At 38.3% G+C, this 19,874-nt stretch overlaps 1 protein-coding gene across 1 annotated transcript; it reads left to right on the forward strand.

Moving 5' to 3' along the window:
- The first annotated feature begins 575 nt into the window (after positions 1-575).
- OOSP1 (oocyte secreted protein 1) lies at positions 576-19,843 on the forward strand. The gene is made up of 5 exons (XM_055294022.2): positions 576-674; positions 4,979-5,160; positions 7,633-7,730; positions 10,195-10,323; positions 19,562-19,843. The coding sequence occupies exons 1-5, from the start codon at positions 599-601 to the stop codon at positions 19,566-19,568; spliced, it is 492 nt and encodes a 163-aa protein (XP_055149997.1). The 5' UTR covers positions 576-598; the 3' UTR covers positions 19,569-19,843.
- Positions 19,844-19,874: the final 31 nt, after the last annotated feature.

Genomic DNA, 19,874 nt, shown 5'->3' on the forward strand with positions numbered 1-19,874 from the left:
CCTGGGAATTTGTGAGAAACCTCAATTCTCAGGTCCCAGCCCAGTCTTAGTGAATCAGAAAACTAAATGACACTCAGCTGTGCTTCAATAAGCTCTCCTGGTGATTCTGATATCTATTAAGTTTGAGTACCACTGTTTAGTTGGTGAAAACAGGTGAAAGTAGATGAAATCTTTCAATTCCCATGTTCTCAGGGCTTTGCCTGCTGAGATGCACAGAACAATTAAATTATCCAGTTATTTCTTTCATGTTCAGTTGTGGAGACAGATGTTATAGGATGATAGGAAATTTTAATAAAGTAAACCTTAGTGCATAAAAATAACTATATCTGATGCTTTGGACTCTAAAGCAAGTGAAGCCTTCTATTGTACTTCTATTGCACATTTTGCTTTATCTTTGCTCTTGTTTTTTGACATTTGAGTAAAAAGTGTAACATCTTAGAAAATGAAACAAAATTATATTTATGGCACGTGTGTGCTGTCCAAAGTTGTAGTTAATTACCCACACCTGTGTGTGGCTTCAGGCATTTTGGCATATAAGGCTATCTATTCTCCCCAACTTCCTGTTTCCTGAGTGAGGTTTGGTTTTCAATCTGGGCAAATGAAGACCATTCTGGGGTTCAAAGGGCTCTTTTATCTGCATTCCTTGATATGGACCTGTGCTGGGGACTGGTCAGGTATAACTTATGACTTGGGGAATAGAAGTTTCTTAAAGGGGGCTGAAAGATGTCGCTTTGGATTCTTTACAATTGTGGTCTGGTTGAATCTTAATAATAGCCAAGGACACATGGAGGGGTGGTGCCTCTTTTTGATGTGCAATCTTGAGATACCATGTTTTTCTCTTGCATACCGGCACTGAGACTGGGGAGTGTGCCCTAACCTGAGACTGTCTTTCTCCAACTCCCCTTTCCTTTTGATCTTATTCTGACCATATCAATTCTTGGGGCTCAAGTACTTGAAGTGGGTTTAATATAAAGAGTGTAGAGTGGCCTGGAAAGCAGAGGAATGGGTGGTGGTAGGAACTCGGGACTCTGTGGTGTGTCACATACAGGAAGAAAGCCTTATAAGGCTTAGCCTTTCTTTACCTTATACTTCACAGATCCTTTTCATTTCAGAGGGAGCAATCAGTGCCCCCTAAGTGCGGTGAACAGTGGTCCGGGTTTTCCCATTACTTTTCCTGTGTCAGCCCCAAAAACCTCCTGTTCGGAGCAAACCAGAATGATTGGTAGCCCTGAGTATAAACTTGGGCTGTCAGTTTCTCTCTTCCTGTTTTGCTGCTTCTCTTTCTCTTTTTCTTTCTTTCTCTCCTCCCTTCTTTCTCTCTTCCTTTCTTTCTCTTTCTCCCTCATTCCCTCCTCCCTCCCTCTTTCTTTTCTTTCCCTTCCTTCCTCCTTTCTTTCTTTTCTTCCTTTCTCTTTTTTTGAGACAAGAGTCTTGCTGTCACCGAGGCTGGAGTGCAGTGGTATGATCTGGGCTCACTATAGCCTCTGCCTCCCGGGTTCATGCAATTCTTGTGCCTCAGCCTCCCAAGTAGCTGGCACTGCAGATGTGCACCACCACATCCAGCTAATTTTTAGTATTTTTAGTAGAGATGGGGTTTTACCATATTGGCCAGGCTGGTCTCAAACTCCTGGCCTCAAGTGATCTGCCCACCTCGGTCTCCCAAAGTGCTGGTATAACAGGCATGAGCCACTGTGCTGAATGCTTTTTTCTGTTTTCTTTTCTTTCTTTCTCTCCTCTCTTTTTCTTTTTTCCCTTCCCTTTCTCTTCCTCTTCCCTTTCCATTCCTCTTCCCTTTCTCTTCCTCTTCTCTTCCTGTTCCCTTCCTTGTCCCTTGCTCTTCCCTTCCTCTTTCTCTTTTTCTCTTTTTTCTTTTTCTCTTCTTTCCCCTTCTTTCTCATCTTTCTCTTTCTTTTCTTTTTCCCTTTCTCTTCTGTTTCTCTTCTTTCTCTTCCTCTTCTTTCTCTTTCTTTTGTTTTCTTTCTTTCTTTGTCACCCAGGCTGGAGTGCAGTGGTGCCATCATAGCTCACTGCAGCTGTGAACTGCTAATTAAAAAAAATTTTTTTGTAGAGACTTGCTATGTTGCCCAGGCTAGTCTCCAACTCTTGGCCTCAAGGAATCCTCCCACCTTGGCTTCCCAAACTTTAGGATTAAAGGCGTGAGCCACTGCTTCCTGCCTGGGCTGTCAATTTCTAAGGTTAAGATTTCAGAATTGCAGTGAAAAGTTGTGTATACTTGTCAAGCTACCTGTTCAACAAGACAACCTAGACCTGACATGGGTACATGTTAGAATCTTAGTGTATTCATTATGCTTTCTTTTTTAGGAACTATTTAAAATAGATAACTAAGTTTAAAAAAGCAAGTAACTATAAGGAATCATATCAATATCCACTGACCCCCTCTTCAGCTTTATTAAATCCATAATTTGCTACATTTGCTTACATTTTATTTTCTAATAGAAGTTCAGGTAGAGTTGAAGTCCCTGTGGTCATTCCTGATCCTATTCTCTTCCCTCTTTGCCCATATGTGAGTTTGGTAATTATTCATTTTCCTGGGTGTTTTACAATTTTACGTCAAATTTGTGGATCTGTAAATATGTTTTGCAGGCATTTATCTTCTATTTCTATTTAATTCTACAGTTTTTTTGTTGTCCATCACTTGGAGATTTACATTTGTAGCTTTGGTTTATTTTAATTACTATTTAGCATTCCAATGAATAAATGCATTGCAAATTGTTTCTGTTCTCATGTTGATAGAATTTTTCCAGTGTTGGGCTGTTAAAAATAATGTTTGTATTTGAGTGGTTTCTTTTTTTTTTTGTGCATATCTAGGAATGGAACTGTGAGGCCACAGGTGCAGATCTGAAAAGTAACTCTCTTGCTCAATTGTTCTTTAATTCTAATTGGTGCTCACAGATGTCTTACTTTTTGCTAATGTGGGTATGAATAACTGGGGCTTTTACATTTAAGGAAAGTCTTATTTTTAGGTAATTGTAGATTCACATGCAGTGTAAGAAATAATACAGAGATCAAGTATACTATTTATTCAGCTTCACACAATGGTAACATCTTGCAGAAATATAGTACAGTATTACATTGGGATATTAATATTGATGCAGCCAAAGGACAGACATTTCTATTGTAATCAGGATGCCACTTTTAGAACCACTTCTACTTTCCTCCTGAACCACTCATGCCAAACCTTCTGTCTCCGCTTTCCTTAATTTTTGTCAAGCACAGATCTGTTCTTCATTTCTACAATTTTGTCATTTCAAGGGTGTTATATAAATGGGCTCAGAGTTTGTAACCTTTTGGAATTGGTGCTTTATTTCCCTCAGTGTACTTCCTTGAAGATTCATCCAAGATGTTGCGTGTATCCATACTTGATTCTTTTTATTGCTGAGTGGAATTCCATGGCATGATTGTACCATGGTTTGTTTAACTATTCACCCACCAAAAGACATCTGGGCTGTCTTCAGTTTTTGACTATTACAAATAAAGCTATTGTTAACATTTATGTACTTTTTTTTTTTTTGAGACAGAGTCTAGCTTTGTCGCCCAGGCTGGAGTGCAGTGGCGCCATCTCGCCTCACTGCAACCTCTGCCTCCCAGGTTCACGTGATTCTCCTGCCTCAGCCTCCTGAGTAGCTGGGATTACAGGCACGTGCCACCATGCCTGGCTAATTTTTGTATTTTTTGTAGAGACGGGGTTTCACCATGTTGGTCAGACTGGTCTTGAACTCCTGACCTCGTGATCCACCCGCCTTGCCCTCCTAAAGTGTTGGGATTACAGGAGTGAGCCACCTCGCCCGGCCCATTTATGTACCTTTTATGTGAACATACATTTTTATTTCCCTGGGATAAATGCCGAAGAGTTTAATTGTTGAGTCATATGGTTGTTGTATGTTTAGTTTTTAAAGAAATTGACAAACTGTTTTCCGGTGTGGTTGATACATTTCACATTGTCCCAGCAATGTATGAGTGGCCCAGTTTCTCGGCATCCTCATCAGCATTTGGGGTCTTCACTATTATTCATCTTAGCCATTGTGATAGGTGTGTAGTGATATTGTGATTTGAATTTGGATTTCCATAATGGCTGATGATATTAAACATCTTTTCATATAGTTATTTGTAATATGTATAGCCCCTTCTGTGAAAGGATTGCAGATTTATATTGCTTCGGTTTCTCTGCTGAGTTTTCAGTATCTCCTGAGAACTCAGGCTCCTTCTAGTATCTTAAGAGCAACTGATAAAATTTTCCTTTATTGTAGTCTAGAAGAATAGCCAAACTTACTCTTAAAAAAAACAAAAACAAAAAAACTCATGCCTACCCAGTCTCACAATTTCTAGTTTGTTCTAATTCTCTTTGCCTGGGACCTAATTCAAGTAGCAGATTATATCAGAAACTTATTTCCATTTTCAGAGTAAAAACACTTAATGTCCAGATATTTCAAGATAGAAGGGAAAGGATAGCACTGTTTTCACTTAATTTCTATAAAAGCCTGGTTTCTAGCAAGAGTTTTCTGGACAGGTCTTTATATATCATGAAACTGTGGGTATAAAAATGGAAACTTGCTTGCTTCCATAAAAATGGAAGGGCTTGCTTCAAAAAGCTTCAGTTGAACAAGGGAGACAGAAAATGCTCTATACTTAGTATAAACATTATAATATAGATATAGTCTTGTGATTCTAGCTCTACAGTAAGCGACTTTGGAGGGTTAGATGAAATCGTATTTTGTATTGATTTTTCCCTCTACATATAGATTCACTAAAGAATGTGTTTGAAGGATGAGTATATGTGTGAATATTTTTAGGGGATGAAGTAATAATACAGAGACCATCTTTTGCAAACTTGTTCACCTCTTAAGACATTTTGTTTTAGTAAGGGATGATCTCTTCATTTGTATTAACAGGGTATGCTAAATTTTTTTGAGCTGATCTATGTAATTGCATACTAACAGAAAGTTTTTCTGCTTTTCAGCTATTCAAGTACACTGCACCCAGTTTTGGTTCTTTGCCAGGATCAAACCCACGATATTTTACAATTTGTATATGAACCCCGATGAAGTGTTTCTAGGAGATGGCTGCCGTGTAACCCATGTTTTGCCAAATGTCTACTATGAGTTTTTCTACCATCCTCATGACTGTGGTATTGTAACTCAAGTAAGAGAAATGGTTATCTTACTTAAAACCCAAGTGTCCCGGTGTGTGATGTTCCCCTTCCTGTGTCCATGTGTTCTCATTGTTCAATTCCCACCTATGAGTGAGAACATGCGGTGTTTAGTTTTTTGTCCTTGTGATAGTTTGCTAAAAATGATGGTTTCTAGCTTCATGGGGCCTGTTGTGGGGTGGGGGTAGGGGGGAGGGATAGCATTAGGAGATATACCTAATGTTAAATGATGAGTTAATGGTTGCCGCACACCAACATGGCACATGTATACATATGTAACAAACCTGCATGTTGTGCACATGTACCCTAAAACTTAAAGTATAAAAAAAAAAAACAAAAAAAAACCCCAAGTGTCTTATGGTTCCTTCAACATAACTACAAACTAGAAGTCACTAATTGTCTATTTGTAATATGGCTAGACTCTTTAATGATCACATTTAGGACAGAAGCAGTTAAGAAAGGAGATGCTAAATGCTTTTTTCTTGTTAGGTGGTAATTGCAGACATGAATTATTCATTAATGTTTAATGAAGAATACAAGGCCAAATGATATGGTTTGGAATCTGTGTCCCCACTCAAATCTCATGTTCATTGTAATCCCCAATATTGGAGGTTGGAACCTGGTGGGAGGTGATGGGGTCATGGGGGTGGACCCTTCATGAATGGTTTAGCACAGCAGTCCCCAAACGTTTTGGTACCAGGGGCCAATTTTGTGGAAGACAATTTTTGCACTGATAGGGGGTGATGGTTTGGGGATGCAACTGTTCCACCTCAGATCACCAAGCATTAGATTCTCATAAGGAGTGCGCAACCTAGATCCCTTGCATGCGCAGTTCACAATAGGGTTCGTGCTCCTATGAGAATCCATGAGAGCAGGAGAGTTGAACGGCAGGCTGGAAAGTTGAACGTTTTGAAGGAAGGAAGTATTTTCCATGCATCACAAGGTTTTTCAACAGTTTCTCTAACTATTTATTATAATTCATGAAGTTTGGTCAATTGCAACCAAAAGGAGGGAGTAACACTAATCAAGCATCAGAAGCCTTTTTAAAGTAAATACTCAGTAATCTCCCAGCCCTAGCCCCTACTCACCAGATATTTTGGGTATACTAAGTCATTGTGTATATCACTGATAAAAGTATAACTGGAATTTTAACTTAATTTAAAAAGTTTTTAAAGTTAGTAAAATCTTGCTATATTACTTAGTTTTTTCATTATCTCAAACAAAATGCTAAGAGAAGTAATAGAACTTGATCAGGTTTAGATAAATTCCACAGATTGGGTAACATAGAAAGCAAAAGCAAAATTTGAGGTAGAGTTTAGTGTGCGGAATATTAAGAAGTGCTTTTGGGAGAAAGAAGATTGGGCAAAGGGCAAAGCTGAGCTGTGATGCTGGCTCAGAGACAGCTTTGGCTGTACCTGCACAGGGCTTCACATTCTTGCTGGGTAGGTGATCAGAAGTGGGCCAGGGAGAGGAGTGTGGCCAGGGGTAAGACAGCTCTCAGCAGCTACACAATGCCTGGATGGGGTGAGAGCTGAAGGCTGAAGGCTATCTGGTAACAGCATATCCGGCAGCTGGGTCAACAAGCCCTTATGGGATCTGGGAAGCACATTAGAGGTCTAATATACCACAGCATGTATTAGGGGGGCACTGTCAACCTTGATATAAATTGGGGGGTGGGAAATATTCAAACGTTAACTTAAGAATCTGGGTGGTGGTAGTATGTTAATTTCATTTTATCTGTGCTTATATTTTCAAATTATCCAAAGACAGCAGGATATATCTGAGATAGGAACGTTTAAAATTATGTAATGAATATGGGTATCCCTGAATCATCGTATCCTCCTATGCTGTCAAAGACTGGGCCTTATATTGAGAACCATATGCTAAATGTTCTTAGAAAAAAATTAGCTCCATTCCGCCCCACCCCCCTGAAAACAGCTATTCTTCCTGTTAGGTATTTACTATATGCTGATAACTTAATCACTATTATTCTTTACCACCATAATTATTGCTTTTTTTTTTTTTTTTAGAAATAAGAAAACAGACCTAATTGTTTAAACACGGTTTCCAAGATTCATGATGAATAGAGGCAGCTCCAAGATTCCAAACGTGATTCATATGATCTCAAAGCCCATGCTCGCTTTGAATAAGCAATGCATCACTACAACTGTGTGTCTCAAAAAGAGGTGTCAATTGCTTTCTTGAATGTGAATCACAAAGCTCCTTTCTCTTTTAACTAACAAGTATTGCTTGCCTTTTATGTACAAGCACTGTGCCAGATTTTAACCCATCTGTCAGTTTGGAAACTGGTCCTGTTTCCTATGAAGAGATGCTGTTTATAGTTTAGTGAGAGTGTGACCATTTTTAGAAAGCTTGATGTATCTATAAATTCTTATTTAAACGCCTGTAAGTTTCCTGAGATACTTGAGACAAACATGGGTTTAAAACCTCTCTTTGTCTTGTAGCCTCTCCGGGGAGTTCTTCTGCTTAAAACTAAAATCAAGTATATCTCAAGAGACTCAACTGTCCGATCTGAAATGCCTCTGTCGTGTGTTGTCCACAAGTGAGTATGGAATGCCAGACCCCTGCCCTAGCCCCTGGCTTCATTTACTGTCCAGATAAAAATCCCAAATCTGAAAGGTTAAATGGTACAACCAGTGATGGGAGTGTGGGAGACACCAAACCCTAATGGGAACACAGATCTCTTGATCCTTGGTGTCTTAGTTCTCTGTTGCATTGCTATAAAGAAATGCCGGCTGGGCGTGGTGGCTCACACCTGTAATCCCAGCACTTTGGGAGGCCGAGGCAGGAGGATCATGAGATCAGAAGATCGAGACCATCCTGGCCAACACGGTGAAACCCCGTCTCTACTAAAAATACAAAAAAAAAAAAAAAAAAATTAGCTGGGCGTGGTGGGGGGCGCCTGTAGTCCCAGCTACTAGGGAGCTTGAGGCAGCAGAATGGCGTGAACCCAGGAGGTGGAGCTTGCAGTGAGCTGAAATCGTGCCATTGCACTCCAGCCTGGGCAACAGAGTGAGACTCCTTCTCAAAAAAAAAAAAAAAAAAAAAAAAAAAAAAAAAAAGAAAAAAAGAAATGCCGGGTAATTTATAAGAAAAGAAGTTTAGTTGGCTCATTGTTCTACAAGCTGTACAGGAAGCATGGCTGGGGAAACCTCAGAGTTTTTTACTCATGGTGGAAGGCAACAGAAGGCAAAGCTGGAGCAGGCATACTGACATGGCTGGAGCAGGAGGAAGTGGTCGGGGGAGGTGCTACACACTTTTAAAAAACCACATCTCCCGAGAACTCTATCATGAGACCAGCACCAAAGGGATGGTGCTAAACTAGGGGTCCATAACCCCTGAGCTATGGACATGTAGTGGTCCCTTGCCTGTCAGGAACCTGGCAGCACAGAAGGAGGTGAGCAGCAAGCCAGCATTACCACTTGAACTGTACCTCCTGTCAGATTAGTGGTGGCATTGGATTCTCACAGGAGCACGAACCCTGTTGTGAACTGCGCATGCGAGGGATCTAGGTTGCGCACTCCTTATGAGAATCTAATGCCTGGTGATCTGAGGCGAAACAGTTGCATCCCCAAACCATCACCCCCTAACAGTGCAAGAATTGTCTTCCAAAAAATTGGCCCCTGGTGCCAAAACGTTTGGGGACTGCTGTGCTAAACCATTCATGAAGGGTCCACCCCCATGACCCCATCACCTCCCACCAGGTTCCACCACCAATACTGGGGATTACAATGAACATGAGATTTGAGTGGGGACACAGATTCCAAACCATATCATCACTTGGCCTTGTATTCTTCAAAAGTTGTTACAACTGTCCCCTAGAACATAGGAATACTAGGAATATTATTGAAAAGTGAAATGATGACTTATTTTTTGATATAAGTGTCAGGGTCCCTGAAAACCTGATAGGTTTTCACCAACCAAATCAAGTTATTTAAGTTATTTAAACTTGAACCCATATGCAAGTTTCCTGAAGGCAATAGAGAAAGCATAAAGAAGTCTAAAAGACACTGAACTCATCAGGTTGTCAAGATCAGCATGTACTATGCAGGGCTGACAGTGTTGGGAGAGAGACATCTTAAAACAGGATTTGTGGGTTAAGATTGGGTCTTTTTTTTTATTAATTGACATCTTGAGAAAGTCTAAGTGCTTATTTCATATTATATGCCTGTATCAAAATATCCCGTGTAATCTATCTATCTATCTATCTATCTATCTATCTATCTATCATCTATCTATCTACTATGTACTCACAGAAACTAAAAATAAAAAAATTTAGAAAATTAACAACCATTTTGATTAGGTCTTAGCAAAAGTGTGATATATTTGGCAGGACTTTGGACAATTTTTCAATTAGGTTTTTCTGGTTAAAATCCTGAACTGAAATTTTTTTTTCCCTGAGTAATTACAGAAGAGCCATATTACATAGAGCTCTTCTCACAGATAATTATAATAGCAGCTAACATTTATTAATCACTTACCATATGCCTACACTGTGCTTGTATGAATGTATTTGTTCCTTCTGCTAACTCAATGAGGTAGATATTATTCTTTTTTTATTATTTTTTTTTATTTTTAAGTGGTTGAGCCTCTTTATTTTGCTCAGGCTGATCTTGAACTTCTGGGTTCAAGGAAGTCTCTCTTTTCAGCCTCCCATGTAGCTGGGACTATAGGCACCCAGCTGTGGTGGTAAATACTATTATGCCAAATTCAGGATGAGAAAATTGAAACAGAGAAATTAAGTTACTTGGTCAACATCATTTGCTGGTAGATGGTGGAATCAAGAAGTGAACCCAGAAGTCTGTTTTTTAAGTCTCTGCTTCTTAGCACCACAAATACTGCCTGTGATGTTCTGGGGCGGGGTGTGTTGGGGAGTGATGGCAGGAAGCAGAAATCAATACATCTACTAATAATAGGAATTTGGCCCCAAGTTCAGCCTTGTAAATGCTAGGATCTGAGTAGATCTTAACCACTATGTGATATTTTTCTATCTTCTCTTATTTTAGTCAGCATCGTCTTTTAAATGCAGTTGAAATGAGAGATGGGGAAACTGACAATGTTAATGCATGGGAGATAGAGGTGAGGATACACATTGCGAATGAAGACATGGCAGTAACTTCTGCAACACAATCTTGGTAAGAATGCTTTAAAACTGGCATCTTATGATTTTTGTCCAGGTATGTCCTAGATACCAGTCAATACAATTGTCAAGGAAATGGCACACATTTGTGTTAAGGTGCATTGTGCCTAAAAGGTTTCCAGTTCAAGAATGCAAATTCATGATTTCCTATGTTTGTTGAAGATTTTATTGATCATGGTGGTCTTGATAATCTGTTACTAACTGGGAACCCCATATAACTAAGAGCTATCCATTTTGGGTATTATATGAAATACTATAATTAACTTAAAAAGAAAATACCTATCAATTTCAATATCAATAAAGTTCTGAATTGTAATAAATGAGTATTAACACTGAGCCTACAAAGTGGCTTAAATATGCTGATGATCCCTGGGAAAGTGAACTCAGAAGTGTCATAAGTCTGTGTTGCAACTTTTTCCAGAAAGTACAAAATGACTGTAAGATAGTGTAGTGTTTCATTCTTGAGCCCCATATGAAGGTATATTATGAAAAATCCACACATATTAATATCTGGCTATTAATAAAAGGATGGAGCTGTGTTTAATAGAGAGTAAACAGGATACCTAGAACATTTGGGATGTACTTCATAGCTTAGAGGGCAAAAGTATCCTTATTCACTTATACATACATCGCACTTGAATCATTAAACACTTAAGGGTTACAGTCTCGAGGATAGAACATATACTTTCTTTCTTCTCCTCCCTTACCTCCCACTTACACCTTCTCCTTCATTTCCATACATGTACATTGCTTTACTTATGAATAACAGGCTCTTGGAAGTAGGGAAGTAATGTTTACATTGGGACACATATTTTACTGTCTTTCTTCCATTTCAGTAAGAATCTGACTGCTACACTCCCTTGTTCATCAAATGAGTACCTTTACTGCAAGAGAAGAAACTGTTCTGTCCACTCTGATATTGAGAGGCAATTTGGAATCTCTGCCATGATTACTTAGGACTGAGGATTTAATGTGCTATTTTGTGAAAATCTGAAAAGCAGGAAGGGGATTTAATGCTCTCAACTGTTATCCATCTGAAAAACCTAAATTGTGATTTTAAATAAAATGCAGTCTGCCTTCCACTATTCCCTTTTTAAAATAGGAACTGCCACTGCTTTTAACTTTATGAAGTTTTATTTATGAATAAAGTTTATACTACTATATATCTGTTTCTAGTTATTGCAAGACTGACTTGTATGTAATTTTAAGCTTCAATGCTCATTAGAAATAGGTTTTTAAGGGTACAGTTACTAACTCGTCTCAGTTGCTGATTCATGCCCTTAGCTAAGGCTTAGTTGTGGTTGGTCCTGGTAACAGTGCCTAATCATTCATTTATTCCACAAAGAATCCCTCACAGAGTTCACACTTTAGTAGGAAGAGGCAGAGTATACACAAAAAACATACTCTATGGTATTTTAAGAAAGAGTAAATGCACCTTAGGGAATAGAGGCAGAGTAAGAAGATAGGGAATACTTGGGTGAGGGTTGTGGTCCTTAATATGGCATCAGGGAAGGCATCCCTTGAAGGTGATGATTGAGGAAAGAGCTGGAGGAAGTGAGGGAATGAACCCTGCAGATCCTGGAGGGAAGGCCGTTCGCACATGTACCCTAAAACTTAAAGTATAATAATATTAAAATTAAAAAAAGAATATGGGAACAGCTGATGTAAAGTCGCTGAGTGTTTGCAGAACAAGGCCAGCATGATTGGAGAGGGAAAGTCATGCAGATGAGGTCTTAAAACAACAACTGAAACACCTAAAACAATGAGTGGAGTACCTCATCTAATGTCTCAAAGTTGATTGACACACTTGGCTTTTGTTTGAAATAAGATGGGAACCCCCTAGAAAGCTCTAAATGGAGGAATGACGTGATCTGACTTGGATTTTTATGATCAGGATCACCCTGGCTGCTGGATGGAGAATGGATACCAAGAGGAAGCAGGGACTGAAGTAGGGAGAGGAATTAGGTAGTAGTGACTACAAGGCCAACGGTCCTCAGCCAGGGGCAATTTTACCCTCTGGGGAATGTATCTGGAAGCAGCTTTGTTCATTACAGTGATGGTGTTAGTGTGCTACTGGCATCTGTATAGACCTAGGGATGCTGCTGAACATCTACAGTGCCTAAGACAGCCACTGATGACAAAGTTTTCAGGGCCCAGAGTCAATAGTACTGAGGATGAGAACCCTGGTTTAGATGTAGCATGGATTTCATAGGAAGAGTTAAGGTCAGTTGATCTAAGGATTTGCAGACAGCTAGAGATGAAGTATGTTAGAGGAATCTGGAGAGTTTAGGATTTATGAGCTACTATAAAGTGGGAGATGCTACTATCTTGGATAAAAATGTGGAAGATGTTGGTTTGGAACCTTATTTTGAAAATGCCACGTTTAAGATGCTGCTTAGATCTCCAAGAGGAGAGAGCAAGTGAGTAGTTGAATATAGAGGTCTGGAGTTCAGAGGGAGAAGGTCCAGACTGGATGTAGAACATTAGGATTCATCAGCACATACTAATACTTAAAGCCAGTAAGATTGCATGAGTTCAAAGCAAAGAAGTGAGGAAAATGAAGATAATCAGTCCAAGGTTTGGGTCTTGGCATATCCAATGTTAACAGGTTGCTAAGAGAAGGCAGAATCTTTGAATGAGCCAAAGAGAAGACAGTAGGTCAACTGGAAGTAAAACCAGGGCAGAGTGGGGTCCTGGGAGCCGTGCAGGTGGAGCTGTCAGCTATATCTTCTGTTGCTGAAAAGTTAAGTGGGATGAGAACTAAGGGTTGTCCATTAGATCTAGCAATGTGAGGGGCATTGATGACTTTGATAAAAGACAGTTTTGGTGGAGAGGTGTGGGTGAAAGTTGGTTGGATCAGCTTTAAGGAAGTATGAGAAGAAAGAAACCCAAAGGTATGAGTACAAGTGGCTTTTTCTAGGAGTATGGCTGTAAAGAGAAAAATAGAAATGGAGTCATTGTAGGGGCAAGTGGAGACAGAAACTAGTGTATCAGATAAGTACCTGCACATGGTAATAGTTTTTTTTTTTATGGATTACCATTTCTGAATACTTTTTAAAGAGATCCAGATGTTTAAGAAATGATTAAGAAATTTTGGTTTCAGAGTTGTATCCTTGAATAAAAACCGCCTGCATTACTATCACATGATAGCAAAAAGTCCCAAACATTTATAATAATCACTACAGCTATTTATGATAAATTATCAAATTGCAAAAAAATCCAAACTAGTGTACAGGTGGAGGGATAAGATGGATTGCTGAAACGCTGAATATAAAAAAAGGTGGGCAGAAGGTTCAGGCACATCAGTGTCAGGTGGGGTCACCTCGTATTGCTTCAATTACCTTCACAATAACAGATCCTAAAATTAAAAATAAAAACATGGCATGAAATTATACATACTTACTTTTCTGTCACTACCATAGACCTAAAAAAGAGAGATCGCTGAGCACAATTTTCATGCTTACTTTACCTACTCTCTTGAACTTTGGAGCCCAGGTAATCAGGAAAGGCTAGGATTTTTAGAAAATTGGGCTGAGTACGTGGCACAGCATTAGAAGGTGTGCATATGCAGCGCCTGAGTTCATTGCGAGCTGTAAAGTCACTCGAGGCAGCGGGCGGGCTTCATTTTGTGGTCTGCATCCTGAGAGGTCGTTGCTTTGGATCTGGCATCATGAAGGCTCTCTTGGAGTTAGCTTTAGTTCATCTCCTTGTTGCTGTGATTTTTCTGGGTGTGGAGAACCAAGCAGTATAAATCATACATTTCAGAAATTTGTTCAAAGAGATGGCTTTTGTTGACAGGCCCAATGTGCATGTTGAACGAATGAACTGCATTTTTTTTTTTCTTTTGAGATGGAGTCTTGCTCTGTCGCTAGGCTAGAGTGCAGTGGCACAGTTTTTTTTTTTTTAGCTGACAACCACTATTTGGACAGGTTTCCAAAATCATGCTTCCATCTTTATAATTTAAAAAGAAGTCAAACTTCCTAACATTCCTAAAGAATGCAAAAATTAATCAGCCTGACAGGTTCCAGAGGATTGATTGGTCAGCCAAGTAATTTCTTACTTTAATTTGAATCAATATCTGTGAGAAAAAATATTTTTAACATTCCATTGATTCATGTTATATTTGGTATAATATGAATCAATGGAATGGAATCAATGGTATAACATGAATCAATATTTAAAATGGAGCACTAGATATCAAGACCTATTATAAAAGCATTTGGTTAAGGTGGTGCCTGTCATGTTGTAAAGTTATTTGTTATTTTTTATAAAGTTATTTATCAGAGGCAAAAAATAGTATTTTGTTGGGAGGATGCTTAAATATCCTATTTCTTCAATATGGAGATTCCTTAAAGAGCTAAAAGTAAATCTATTTGATCCACCGATCTTACTACTTGGTATCTACCCAAAGGAAAATAAGTCATTATATGAAGAAGACATGTATGCTTACAGCCACACAATTCACAATTGCAAAGATGTGGAACTAACCTAAGTGCCCACTGACAAATGAGTGGTAAAAAAAAATGTGGTGCATATATATACCATGGAATACAACTTGGCCATTAAAAGGAATGGCATAATGTCTTTTGCAGCAACTTGGATGGAGCTGGAGGCAATTATTCTAAGTGAAGTAACACATGAGTTGCAAACTAAAAACCCTCTGTTCTCACTTATAAGTGGGAGCCAAGCTATTAGTACACAAAGACATGCAGAGTGATATAATGGACTTTAGAGACTCAGAAGGCAGGGAAGTTGGGAGGGGTGCTAGGAATAAAACATGACATGTTAGGTACAATGTACACTACTTGGTCATGGGTGCACTAAAAGCTCGGAATTCACCACTATCTAATTCATCTATCTAACAAAAAAATCAATTGTACCCCCAAAGCTATTGAAACCAAAAAAATCCTGTTTCTTGTCAAATTTTTACTAGTTTTAGCATCCACTGATTTTTGTTCCAAGTAATTATTAATGTGGTGGCTGCAAATATTGATTTCTGCCCCACCTTTTCCCCCCTTCAATCATTCCTTCTATTAGTTGGCATTCTTAGGTAAGTTAGAACTTGCCCCTTCCCATTTTCCATTATGTCTAATGTAGCTATATTAATACACATTTTCCTCTGGTTAGCATGTATGCTGTCTTTTTCTGTTGGTTTACTTTTACATTTTTCTGTCTTCATGCTTTAAGCACGACCATTTCCTCCAGTGAGTTTGATTTTCCTTCTGCCTATGGCTAGAAAATGTCCTTCTTCTTAGGAACTACTTCAGCTCCTTGATTGTTCTGGCTTAGAGCAGGAGTCCCAGATTGAGCTTCCCTACCTGCTGTTGTGAGTTTTAGTATTTACAAAGGAATTTTGCTAGAGGAATTGGGCCCAGAGCAACTTTTCCCTTGTTGGCTTCCTTGTTGCTCAATTTCCTGCTACTCAGGCTCTGGTCTCCTGACTTTGCTGCCTTGCTTCTGTTTCTAAGATTTCTCTCAGATCTCATATATATGTATATATATATTTTTCTCTCTAGGAAGAGAAACTGTTTCCTAAGACAGAAATGCACTGATGTGTTCTTGTTGGATCTTTCAGACTTTGACATATACTGTACTCTTGATTTACTTCATGTCAAAATTAAAGCACTGACAGTTGGTGATTGGTATGTGCTTTCTAACGAGGTGTCTCTGGAAAGTGGGTGTTCTGTAACCAATGTATGGCAAGACTTTTTGTATGTTTCCGTACCCTACAACTGACGGTGGCATCAAATCTCAGATAAGAGCAATTGCTATTTTTCTTGGTTAGGTTGTTTGGGCAGCCCAGGAATCAGCTAGCCCAGGAATCAGCTGCCTCAGAGATGGTCCTTGTAAAGCAAGGCTAATCTGATTTTTATAAATATATTTTTTCAGAACATAGGAAATCAACATGTAATATAGATAATAGTTCCTTGCCTTTCAGTCAATGAATTAAACCTCTTAAGCATATTGAGCTCTAGGATAGGGATTGGCAAACTTGTTCTGTAAAAGTCTCCATAGTATAGTCATGAGTTGCTTACTAATGGGAATATGTTCTGAGAAATGCATTGCTAGGCGATTTCATCACTGTGCAGACTTCATAGAGTGTACTTACACAAACCTAGATGGCATAGCCCACATTACACCTAGGCTATATGGTATAGCCTGTTGCTTCTAGGACACAAACCTGAACAGCATGTTACTGTGCTGGATATTGTAGACAACTGTATCACATTGGTATCTGTGTATCAAAACATATGTAAACATAGAAAAGATAAACAGGGTACACTTGTATAGAGAAGCTCCATTATAATCTCGTGGGAACACAGTCATATATGTGGTCTCTTCTTGACCAAAATATCATTGTGCAATGTGACTGTATGCATTTTAGGCTTTGTAGATCATAAAGTTTCTGTTGCAACTACTCAGCTCTGCCCTTGTTCCATGAAAGCAGACATGTGCAGTACGTAAACAAATAAGCATGGCCACGTGTATTCTAATAAATTATTTTTTTACCAAAATAGGTAGTGGGCTAGATTTGGCTTGTGGGCTGTAGTTTGCTGAACCCTGCTCCATGGTATCTAAGTTAAATTGAACACAGAACTTGCTCTGAATATGTTGACAGTTCTGCAGAGAGTATCGCTTTTATTTCTCTATTTACAGCAAAATCACTCATCTGGTAGTTTTAAATTCAATGTAATTATTGAAATAGTAGAAGTTAAGTCCATTTTCTACCAGAGAAAAGTGAAGGGACTTTATCTATCTATCTATCTATCTATCTATCTATCTATCTATCTATCTATCATCTATCTATCTATCTATCTATCATCTATCTATCTATCATCTATCTATCATCTATCTATCTATATCTATCTATCTATCTATCTATCTATCTATCTATCTATCTATCTATCTATCTAATTATCTATCTATCTACCTATCTAATCATCTATCTATCTAATCATCTATCTATATATTCTTCTATAAAAATAATAGCATCTTTCATTGAGTTTACTCTTTCCCTGAGTTTATACTAAGCTTCTCGAGGGTTGGAGGGAGAAAACTGTAGTTTTGAGGATTCATGTATGATCCTCGTATAGAATTATCTGAATATACATCTATACTTGTCAAATTTGGAAGCCCAATTTAGATGTGGGCCTTTTTTTCTTTAATCAGGCTCTCCTTTTGTTTTCTTCTTCTTTTTTTTTAACATGTAAAAAAATTGTAAGAATTTATCTCAGAAATCAAGAATCCTTTTGTTAGACAAAGAGAACATTCAGAGGTGCTATACAAACATGAAACTGAGCCTATATCTAGTAGTGGTATCATGAGAACTTTTTATTATTATTCACCTATTTTTTCCTAATGCTTTAGAATTTGCATACCTTCTGGGAAGAAAGCACGAAAAAACACATTATGGTTTACATTAGAATGAGATAAAATTCATCAACTGGCCAAAGGAAATCAAGGACCCTATATTATATAGAAAATAAAATATTTCAGTGAATGTGCTTATTAAAGCATTTCATCAACCATTAACTATCTTTTTAAATCCTTTCAGTCTAATTGTGGATATTATTTATATTGACTTCTTAAGGGCCAATATCTTCATGAATTTTTCATATCTTTATTTTTTTTTGTCTAATACTACAATCCTATGAATCTGGCATTGTCTCATTTCATAGGAAACCATGATGTTTAGGAAGATAGAAATAGTAAGATATTCAGGGAAAATACAAAATTTAAACAAAGAATAAGCCCAATTATACAATAAATGATTTAATTGCTTTTTAAATAATGGTATTTGAATAATTATATTGTATCATAGAAGCAATAGATTTAGATTAAATTAAAACTTACTAGGGGTTCCTACTTTCCTACACAGTGTGCCAAGTTTAATAGATCATCTATTTTTTTTTTTTTTTTCTTTGAGACAGGTCTTGCTCTTTTGCCTGGGCTGGAGTGCAGAGGCACGCTCATGGCTCACTGCAGCCTCAATATCTCAACAGTGCTTGGTGGGCTCAAGCAATCCTCCCACCTCTCAGTCTCTGAGTAGCTGGGACTACATGCTCACGATACCACAACTGACTAATCTTTGTATTTTTTGTAGAGGTAGATTTATGCCGTGTTGCCCAGGTTGGTCTTGACTCCTGGGCTCAACTGATCCTCCTGTTTTGGCCTCCCAAAGTGGGGATTACAGGCATGGGCCACTGTGCCTGGCCAGATCATCTATTTTTATTTATTATTTTCATTTATTCCATTTATTGAATAGAACAAAGTATGTGGAGCTGTGCTAGGTGCTGTGAGACAGTGCCACTCAAAGAATGACATGTGATTAACGGACTAGTACACCAATCTGTGACCAGCGGATACAGAAATGGAGGGTGAACTACTTTTGTAGCAATTGGATATCCAAGAATGCCCTCATTAGGCTTGCAGTTTTCTTTCCTCCCTCCCTTCCTCTCCTCTCTCCCTTCCTTCTTCTTTTTTTTTTTTTTAAAGTAATTCATTTTCATTGTCAAATGTATTAGTTCAAGGTGGGTTGTGGACCAAAATCATGATAGCAATAGCAGTTTCCTTGGCTGAGGACATTTGCCTCAGGGAGTCATGGCTAAATTAATCATGGCAGGGCGGCCAGTCTCCCCTTGTTTCCCTCCCATCTTCTTTCATCAGAGCCCTAAGATAGTCCTGAGATCTCAGGAGCCCTATTTAGTATATACTGCACTATATTTATAGTCTTTTATCCCTTGCCCCTTTCCCACTCTTCCCTGAGTCCCCAGAGTCCATTGTATCTTTCTTATGCCTTTGCATCCTCATAGCTCAGCTCCCACATATAAGTGAGAACATACAATGTTTGGTTTGCCATTCCTAAGTTAGTTCACTTAGAATAATAGTTTCCAGTCTCATCCAGGTCACTGTGAATAGTGTTAATTCATTCCTTCTAATGGCTGAGTAGTATTCCATTATATATATAACAGTTTCTTTATCCACTCGTTGATTGATGGGCATTTGGGTTTGTTCCGTGATTTTGTAATTGCGAATTGTGTGGCTACAAACATGCGTGTGCAAGTATCTTTTTCATATAACAGATCATCTGATTTTAAAAACAAATATGCCTTTCTGTTCACTTTAACCTAAATTTGTTCGTTTTAAAAACTTTGAATGCTTCTTTGAATTCTGTAAAAACTTAACTGTAATGTAATTGATAAATCTACTTAAAATTTATTTTATACCCTCAGGTTTTAAAAGTGAAGGTTACTTTTAGATCTCTGCTAATATTTATCTCAAGAACATTATCAAGGCGAGGACTCATGCATATTTCATGTGCTGTTGAGCGAGATGGATCTTCATCACACCCTGCCATTTCATTTATCCATCCAAGGTACTTGTCTTCGGAGAGAACATTAAATGTCACCCTGGAATGTCTGTTTAATGATGATACTGGTTTCTGTTTTAAAATGTGTCATCATACATGTTCTTTGGATCTTCAACCACCTATTTTCCAAATAAAATTCTGAAAATGAGCTGAAGGGGCACTTTCTTTTTTTTTTT

Source organism: Symphalangus syndactylus, chromosome 1 (assembly GCF_028878055.3).
Source record: "Symphalangus syndactylus isolate Jambi chromosome 1, NHGRI_mSymSyn1-v2.1_pri, whole genome shotgun sequence".
NCBI classification, from domain to species: domain Eukaryota; kingdom Metazoa; phylum Chordata; class Mammalia; order Primates; family Hylobatidae; genus Symphalangus; species Symphalangus syndactylus.